At 44.2% G+C, this 10171-nt stretch overlaps 1 protein-coding gene across 1 annotated transcript; it reads right to left on the reverse strand.

The window, feature by feature from the left end:
• Positions 1-8354: 8354 nt before the first annotated feature.
• Positions 8355-9336, reverse strand: LOC108395938 (olfactory receptor 10P1-like). Its single transcript, XM_017658575.3, is given in 3 exon segments — positions 8355-8749; positions 8752-9042; positions 9045-9336. Coding segments are annotated over 3 exon segments (978 nt in total).
• Between the last annotated feature and the right edge of the window lie 835 nt (positions 9337-10171).

Consider the following 10171-nt stretch of genomic DNA (forward strand, 5'->3'; position numbering starts at 1 on the left):
CACAGCTGCCAACACCAGAAATGAGCTGTAAAATTTCTCTACTCTCCAGTCCATTGCACCTGATTTAAAGTCTGAGGAAGATGCAGCCACTAGGATCAGCTAAGGTCAGAGGCCTGTGTCTTGACTGCCAGAGTTTAGGGAAAGCCAGTATTTTGGCCTTACTTGGTTCTGTAGAGAAGGATGCAGATCTGGCTCCCACAAAGCTCTTAGCCACCGACCCAAAGTAATTCTCAGCAGGTTGAGCTCTCAGCAGCGATGGTGACTGGGTTAGCCTGGTGAGTGGAAACACCTTTTGTTGAGTTCATGCCGGGTCTCCTTTCCTGCCATTATGGCCATTACATGCACAGGCCCATTAAGAATGAATTGGGTGTGATTTGCTGGGTGAGGAGGCAAATGTAACTTTCTTGTGTCTGCAGGACATGCTTGGGTCCTGTCTACATTGAACACCTGCACTTGCTGAAGTGCTATTGGGACCTAACCTCAGGCTGGATGGATCAGGTTACATACATTCTGTGGTGGGCAGTGCAGCTCAATAGCCGCCTGGCGTCCAGCAGTCAGGTTTTCAGTACATACCATTGCCTGGGAGAAGCCCAAGAATAGCTTCATGAAAGGATATCTGCACCACCCCCCATTTTTTTGCCCTCTGTAATTATATGCTGCAACAGGCAGTTTGGCTTCCAAATCTGTGATTTTTGTTTTGGGCTCACAAGAGGCCCTAGTGCCCCTGGCCTGGACCGTGTTAGCGGCAGCTGGGTAGTTCAGAAGGCAGGGCTGTAGCCTGGAACAGCTTGATAGCCTTTTCTTGCTCTGGCTTTTAAGACATCGGTTAAGTGGTTTGAAGTAGCCCATCCAAATAGGTTATATGTTTTTTTTTTTTAGAGGGCATCTCTCATATTTATTGATCAAATGGTTGTTAACAGTTAACAACAATAAAATTCTGTACAGGGGACTCAATGCACAATCATTAATCCACCCCAAGCCTAGTTCTCATCAGTCTCCCATCTTCTGAAGCACAATGAACAAGTTCTTACATGGTGAACAAATTCTTACATAGTGAATAAGTTCTTACATGGTGAACAGTACAAGGGCAGTCGTCACAGAAACTTTCGGTTTTGATCATGCATTATGAACTGTAAACATTCAGGTCAAATATGAATATTCGTTTGATTTTTATACTTGATTTATATGTGAATCCCACATTTCTCCCTTATTATTATTATTATTATTATTATTATTCAAATAGGTTATATGTTGCTTCCTAAATCCAGAGAACCATCAGAGGTCTTTCTTTTCTTTTTTCTTTTCTTTTCTTTCTTTCCTTTCCTTTTTTCTTTTCTTTCCTTTCCTTTTCTTTTCTTTTCTTCTTTCTTTCCTTTCCTTTTCTTTCTTTTTCTTTTCTCTTTTTATTGATATGCAATCTTAGATTAGTTTCAAGTATACAGCATAGTGGTTCAACAATTACCCATATTATTAAACCCCCACTATTATAGCTACTATCTGCCAACATAGGAAGATGTTGCAGAATCACTGGCTGTATTCTCCAGGCTGTACTAGCATCCCCGTGGCCAACCTACATTATGATTGAGAATTTTTGTGTCCTTTATCCCCCTTGCCCTCCACACCCACCCTCCCTAGCCCCTCCCCGTGGTATGCACCAGTCCCCTCTCAGTGTCTGTTAGTCTACTGCTGTTATTTCCTTCCGTTTTGCTTTGTAATTATATTTCACAAATAAGTGAAATCATATGGTATTTGTCTTTCTCTGCCTAGCTTATTTCACTGTGCATAATACCAGAGGTCTTTTTCTTACAGTAGAGATAAAAAGATGAGGCAACTTATCCTTGACATTTGAGGAGATATTGTGGCATCTCCATAAAACTTTCACTGAGGTCGCAGTCCCCCAAATTTGATAGGATTTATCTCCCACTCTCTGGTATAAATGGAAATCTATAGCATCTGCCATTTGCTTCTTTTCAGATGCTATCAGCATACAGCATAGTCTCATCCACATAATGGCCAGTGCAATGTCCTTAGGGTGAAGCAATGGCCAGACATCTGCAGATTAAATGGCAAATGAGCTGGAGGGCTGACATGAGTCTGAGGCCAGGCAGTAAAGGTGAGCCTCCGTACCTGCCAGGAGAAGGCACTCTGATTCTGGAGTACTTGCCACTTCTGAGATAGGGAAAAATGCAGGTTCTTACTCAATATTTGCATGCCCAGTCCAGGAGAGAAGAGGCTTCCTGGCAGTACAGGTGGTCCTGCTTCTCCTTCTCTGTGCCACCAAACTCATTTTCTTCCTCCTGCCTCTCTGTTTATTCTCCTTAGCTCCTTGTCTGTTCTAATCTTCCTACTTTCTCTAAACTCACGTGATTAGAGGGAGAATTTAGAGTGCAGAGACTGAAAAGCATGGGATCTGGAGCTCCCCCCTCAAGCCTGTTCTTCCCCAGGGAAAAGCTGTTTGTTCATCACCTGTGTGCCTTGGCTTCCTCATCTTGTTAAAACTGATATAATGACAGAGTCTGCTTAGAGGAGAACTGACTCTGAAGCTTAAGCTTTTGGGGCCCTTCACTTGTATGGGCTCCTTATAAAGGCCTGGTAGGAGCTCTAAGAATTGTGTATATGTGGTCATGTGTCCTCCTAGTAACTGCAAAAGTGATGTGTTTTAATGGCAATCTGTCTGGACTTCTGTCTCACTCCACTTTGCCTTCCTCTCTGCCACATTTTCCCCTGTGGTGGGTGGGTGGGGTTGAAGTGGCCATGGATATTTTTGAATCTAAGGCAAATTTGAGTAGGGGATAGATTAAGTTTGAGTTTGGTGGGATGTGTTTATGTAGTTCACAGTCACTTTTGAGCACAGTTAAGTCATCACTAGTTGTACTGAGGCAGAATGACCTCTGGGAACGTGCCTTCCACCCCTGTGCTGTATCACTCAGCACTGCCACAAAGGCATGACATCAGAGATTATATTATGATAAAAATGTATCTGATGGTGTCTGGCACTGAAAATATGTGAGTGATGGAGGAGAAACAAGGTTGGAAATGTATTGCTCAAGAAGTTAGTCTATGGAAGAAAATCTTCCACTCATCACATGTATAAAGTTGTAAGCAAGGATGTGATTTTCATTCTCTAAGTAAAAAAAAAAGTTCTCTGCTATTAGAAATGTCTTTGATAATGCAGGACCATATATAATTATAAACACACCATAAATTTTTTCTTTTAAAAATGCTCAAATTCTTCATTTTAACTGAAATTTGGAAAGATATTTTGGGTGTTTCAATAAAAAAGTGAGAAATTATAGAACTCTATAATCTATATAGAAATTATATATGAAGTTACCTGCTCTTGTCAGCTTCAAATTTATTTATAAATAGACTAGGAGAAAATCTAGATGAAAAGATGAAAGGTGAAACAAAAGCAATAAAGATGATGAAATCAATAGAAATCAGCTCATATTGAGAAGTGAATTGTAACAAAAATTTCAAATTGTATTAAAAGCTGTAATTCATTAAGAGGAAGAGATAGATTTTGCATAAGTACAGGCTCTTGGGTTATTTGATAAACTCTTCGATAGTATCTACCGAAGATCACTGCAGCGATTTCCCATCCCAGCACACGTCTGCATCTGACCTTGCCACTCTCCTAGATCCCGAGGTGGAGTCTAATCCTCCCTACCCTTACATCTGGATTGGCCTTAGAGACCCACTTGTAACTAATAGAAAGTGGTGGAAATGATGTGTATGACTCCCAGGTCAGAAGAAACCTCACAGCTTCTGTCTTGGCTCTTGAAATGCTTGCTTTCTGGATGTTTTCTCTCGGGATACTTAACTCTTGGAATCCAGCTGCTGTGCTGTGAGAAGCCCAAGCCACATGGAGAGCTCATGTGCTGGTGTTCTGGTCAGCAAACCCAGTCACTGCAGACACCTAACCTGAGAATGAAGAAACCATAAGATGATTCTGCTCTCAGCTGTTCAAGTCACTCCTAGCTATTGAATCTTTCCACCTGATGATACAAGCATTGTGGAGCAGAGGCAAGCCATCATTGTCTAAATTCCTGTCTACTTGTGCCCTGTCTAAATTCCTGATCTACAGAAATTTTGAGCATAATATAATGATTGTTGTTTTATGCCACTAGATTTGGGGTGGTTTATTATGCAACCATAGATAACTTGAACACTATCCGATTAATGAAGAGGAGTGAATCATGCAAAGAGATTGGAAAACAACTCATATTCCTTGCTGATTAGACATAAAACCACTGACATCAAAGGAAAAAAAAAATTTAATATGCTACTATAATGAGAACCTTGAGGATAAACTGGCTAGTGAGTGAGGTCTGTTCAAAACCTGTTAAAGATAATTCATTACACAAGAAAACTTGAAATGTGAAAATTTCAACTAATATCTGAAGGACACTTGATCAAATTTGACAGCAATCTTAAACGCATACATAAAATTACCAATAGAGTGTTGTGAAGTTGAGAAAATTTCTTCTAAACTATCAGTAGAAGAACAACAAACTTCAATCAACCATGCTAGGGGAGGAAAGACAGATCACATTTTAATCTTCCTGCAGAAAGTATATTACAAGATCATTGTCATGTGAATATGAAGGCAAAGAGCATAGAGCAAAAAACACAGGAAAAAAATAATTATAGAGGTGATCAAACAATTAAGAAAAACATTATTTTCTGGATTATATGACATTTATGGCATTTGCCAGTTCAAATAAATTTCTAATTTTTGTAATTTCTTTTTTCACTTTAAATAAACATTTCTACCTAATTTTAAATTTATATTTTCATCTTAGGAACATCTTGAATTATATAAGCTTTAGGTTCCCATAAAATTGGGATCTGTCTCTATACTATCACATGGGTTTTTATGGGAATTAAATAAGATAATATGACAAGACAATTACTAGTCAAGAGGTTAGTATCATGTTACTATACTAGTATTGCATGTACTCAAGCAATATGAGCTACTATTATGGCTATTCATTCTGGCTGAACTGCCATTCTGTGCTTTCTGTTCAGGCCCCTGATCACTTTCTCTCTGCCTCCGATACCCACCAGCTCATTGCACTGTATTTTTCCCTTCTTTTCAATGGAGAGTGAGCTGGAATCACCTGGATTTCAGTTACAGCAGTGGGATTTGTACCTGATGGACATTTGTCCTGCTTTCTGTCTTTCCATCATCTTTTGAACACCCCTGTAACATTTGGGAAGTTTTCTGCCTTCTGAGTTCCCATGCCCAAACTAGTAGCCAGAAAGCTTGCTCTCCCAGCTACCTTTGCAGCACCAGTTGGACTCCTCTGCATGAAACTTTGGTGTGGAGATGAGCCATGTGGCGGAGAGGCAGAATCGTAGTCTGGAGAGCAGGGGGAGGAGACATCTGGCTACTGGGGACAGCTGTGGCCCTGTTCTGACACCTGGCCCCGAGCACTATCCGTGTGCACGGGGCAGTGTTGTGTGGCCCAGCTCCCAGTGCCAGTGGTGTGCATGCTGGTGCCTCCCTCACAGGCTGTTGAGTGTCAACCCTGTTGCACAGCTGAGGAGACTGGTTTTCTGCCCCCAGAGACCCTGGGTATAGTTAAATCTTCCTTGACTAACTCCTCTCTGCTTCGTCAGATCAGGGTGGCACCTGTTGTTTGCAGCTACTCTGACTGATCATCTGGACAATGGTCTCTTGTTCTCTTTTCTGCCACTGCTATCTATTCTTCACACCATAGCCAGAATTATGCTTTAAAAATGCAAATCTTGATGAGTCCCCAGATTTGTAAGTGACTCCTGACATCCTTCATGACCTGTACTGGGTGGAGGTGGGAGCACACCAATTACCTGCTCCTTGAGTTTTCCACAGGAAGAAGGTATTTTTTTCTTTCACTCCCAGAAGGGAACAACAGAGAAACTCTCTGCTTCTCCCCAGACCTGTACTTACTTCTCTGTGGGGGGAGGTGTGAACTCACTGAAGATACCGTAGGAAGCGTTGTGCCTGTGTATGGCCTAAGGCCTCTCTGGCTGTCTTTTGCAGCCTGGCCTGCCTCAGGCTGCACATGCTTTCCCCCTTCAGGTGGTGAGCCTGGAGACAGGTCTCCTTGCAGCGACCTGTAACTGGGGGCTGTGGGTGATGTGGGGTGTAGGAAGCCCCTTGACCTCGGGTCCAGCCGTACCCTCCAGTTCAGCTTGGCCCGTAATAAGGCTGATGTTTTGCTCCTTTCTGATTCCAGTGTATTGTCCACTTGGTAGAGAACCAGAAAGGGAGGCACATGTAGTTAGCTGTACCTCTTCAAACCCCAGTAGCTTTGGCCACTTCTTGCATCTCCCTCCTGTCTTGTCACTTCCCTTTGTTCACTGTTCTTGGTTTTAGTGAGTACACGCAGTTCTGGACACTGCCATGCTCTTTATACTAGGAACCTTTGCTCCTTTTATACCTTTCTTCTTTTTCTGGATAATTTCTCCTTGGTGTCCAGACTTTAGTTAAGATATCCCTTCCTCCCTGACGCCTTCTCTGTCCCTCTCCAGTGGGACTAGGGGCCTCTCCTTTGTGCTCCTTACCACCCTGTCTTGCTGCTATCTGTGGTATGTGTCTCATAACATTGGAAGATTGAAACGGACTGTTAATTGGTCCATGTCTCCCATTAGGTTGTGTTTTATTCTCCTTTGCACCAAATTCCTGGCACACAGTTGGACGTGGTGTTTTCTAAATGAAAACTTGAGCTTCCCAGAGGGCACACCATGGCAGCCAGCGGGCCACACGGAGTGCAAGTGCTCTGTAAGAGAGTGATCCTTTTAGCCTTGGGTTTTGTGTGTGTGGGGTGTTGGAATGGGCAGAACTTCCAGGCCCACTCTCATTTGGCCATAAATAGACTTGCCTGGGACTCTTCAGGGGGCAGCTGAAGAGTGTGGTTTGGTGATACACCCTGAAGTTCTTGTATTTACTGAGAAGAATGAGCCATATCCACTGAGTGGCCTCAGTAGGCAGAGGATAGCCCAAGAGGTGCTTTACAACTTCCATGTCATTCCAGCTGCCGGCTCCTGGATTCTTGCTGCTCACTGTGGATGAGGGGCTTGCGAGCAGTGGAAGGGTTGGATGGTGGAGACTCTAGGGGACCTCCTGAGGGCTCCATTCTCCAGAGTGGTCCTGAATCTCTGCCTTTCTGTGTTCCCGATATTCTGCCTGTTACCTGCTGGCATGCCCTGTTGTATCTTAGCCGGCTGTATGGCGGCTGCTCTAGCAATACAGGCATGGGCTGCAAATTAGAGCTCTAACAGTACTGTTTTCAAATACTTGACACGAAAAAGTATGATTGGATATGAACTCCTTCATTGTTCCAAGAATTTTCAGCATCACCATTTGTCAGTGAAAGAAAAAGAAGGACTGGTAAATATAAATATGTATTTACGTATATTTCCAACTACTGCAATTTTGAATTACTTTGAAAAAGGTTTTACACCTTTTATCACCCACTTCTGTGAGGAGTTTTCTTTGATGGTGACCATCAATTATTTGAGGAAATTAGTACTTAAAGATCTCGATCAGGAGGTGTTTAATCATTTTCAAGTACAAAACCTAATATAAAAATTATGTTCACAGAAACAAGTTTAAACAGTTTTTTATAAAAATTTAAATATTTTATTTGGAAGTTTTATGTAAAACTTCCATATTACTGTATATTTTCTTTTCCTTTTAATTATATAGTAAAAAGAGCAGTGAATTTTTTTCCATCAAGCCTTGTCTAGATACCTCCAAATCCTCTTCAGCTTATTCTGGTAAGGAGGTACAGGATCAAGCAGACGGCACACGTTGGGAGGAGAACAGGGAAGCCAGGGAGATCCTCTTGTCCAGTTGGGCATGTTATCACCAGTTATGGATGGTGTCAGAAGTCAACAGTGGGGAAAGGCAGGGAACAATACTGATGTGGAATATTTCAAGGGGGAACAACTGCCTGTCTTCTAAATGGCCTCAAAAGCATAAGACTGCAGTGTGTTTCTGGGAGGAAACTAGATCAAAGGGTCAGGCAAACTCTTCTGTGGGCTCTGGGTGGGTCACTTAATTGGATTTCAAGTTCATAGACTTCTGCCTTCATGACAGCAAAGATCCCTGACTACATGGCAATCATCTTGCTCAGGGATCCAGAATAATCTGGAAGATGCTGAATGTTCTTCCACATAGGCAGCATTCCTTCCAATCTACCTCATCCCAATAACTCTGCTGGTTGCTCTGTCCTTGCTTTGATAATGAGTCTGGAGTGCAGGATAGGAAGTAAGATTTATCTCTGTTTTAATTACAACACTTTCTGTCAGGAAGCCTTCTTCTTTGAGGTGCTGGACAGCATCTGTTAGGTTGGGGTTTAAGTTCAGCATCTGTAGGCTGTGAGGGGCTTCAGGCGGTGAGGGAGCAGACATCCCTGGTTCCTTCGGGGTGAGGAGCCCTGTCTCTTCACCATTTGCCACAAGGCCCCTGTCACTTCCTTGTTCCGAAGTGTGTAGATGATGGAGTTGAGCATGGGTGTGATGATCATGTAGAAGAGACTGAGGATACGGTCTGTGCTAGCTGAGGAGCCTGCCTGGGGCTGGGTGTAGGTGATGGTGGCTGTTCCAAAGAAGAGGAAGACCACCAGCAGGTGGGAGGAGCAGGTAGAGAAGACCTTGTGGCGGCTCTGGGTGAAGGTCATTGCCAGGATGGCACCCAGGATGCAGGCATAAGAGGTGACAATCAGAGAGAAGGGGAGTATGATGAAGACCGCAGTATGATGAAGATCTCGCTCCTGGGCTTCCCTGCACTGGCCAGCCTCAGTACCAACAGGATGTCGCAGAGGAAGTGCGGGACCACTGGGCGGCTGGGGAAAGGCAGAGTGAAGATGAGTGAGGAGTCCATCGTGGCTGTGATGATGCCCATGAGCCAGGAGATGCCCACCAGGGCTGAGCAGGCCTGCTGGCTCATGAGGTAGTGCAGGGATTGGCAGATGACAGCATAGCGGTCATAGGCCGTGGATGTGAGCAGGCAGCACTCTGAGATGCCCAGGACAATGAAGACATACATGCTGCACAGCCCTGGAAGGAGATGGCCCAGGGGTGTGGGGAGGCCAGGTCAGCGAGGGTTCTGGGCATGATGTCGGTGGTGTAGAGGAGCTCTACCACTGACAGGTGGTGCAGGAAGAAGTACATGGGGCTGTGCAGTTCAGGGATACCCTGAGTGAGGAAGATGATCACAGAATTACCCAGCAAGGTGGCCAGGTAGACCAGAAGCACCATCCAGAACAGGGGTGTCTGCAGGGTTCTGAGGTCAGCGAATCCTAGAAGAAGGAATTCAGGCAGAGTCTGATTTTCCTTAGCCATTGTTCAGGCCAGCACTTATGGCATAGCCAGGAAAGAGAAGTTTATTGAGAAACAATCAGCACTACTGTAATTCAGTAGCACTTTTTACACAGACCCTCCCTAATTAACTGAGAGAGGGAGGGTCTCCACCTTATGAGTGAGGCCATGGGTCTCAGAGGGGTTAAATAATTTGCCCAAGGTAATACTGATGGAGTGGCAGGCCTGGGACTTGAATCTAGGTTTCTTGACTCCAAACTCCACACATTTCCCATTGTTCCTTCTGCTCTGGTCCTGTGTGCAGGGTCTGACTGCCATGGGTGGAGACTACAGCCCTGCACTTTGGGTCTTTCTCCAGAGTCTGGATAGAGCAATGTTATGTCCTAGGCTCCTTTGTATTCCCTAGACTGAAAACCCAGCCTGAAGGAACTATGTAGCACCCTCACTGTTGGCTCAGTGAGGGACTGTCTAAGCTGGTGTCAAATGATCACCAGGTGGGCTGTGGATTTAGAATGTCATGCGCTGGTATGGCTATGATAGTGCCTCCCATTACATCATGCTTTGGGATTCTACCCCACCCTTTTTCATAGATAGTTTCTGGCTCCTACCCTGGGAGGGAAATGGGGCAGGGACTGGCCATATATGCACTTTGCTCTCCTCTTGTCTGGGTCCTGTGATCAGCTACACGAGTTGCTCTTTCTCAGCACACTCTGTTCTCCCAGGCCTCCGTGCATGCCCACAGTGGGTTCCCCCTGCACAGAACATTGCTAAACAGCCTATTAAAACCCCACTCATCCTTCAAACCTAACTCAAATTTCACCTCCCCTATTGCAGTTTCTCTGTTCCTCATTGTCAGAAA

Source organism: Manis javanica, chromosome 11, assembly GCF_040802235.1.
Source record: "Manis javanica isolate MJ-LG chromosome 11, MJ_LKY, whole genome shotgun sequence".
Lineage (NCBI taxonomy): Eukaryota > Metazoa > Chordata > Mammalia > Pholidota > Manidae > Manis > Manis javanica.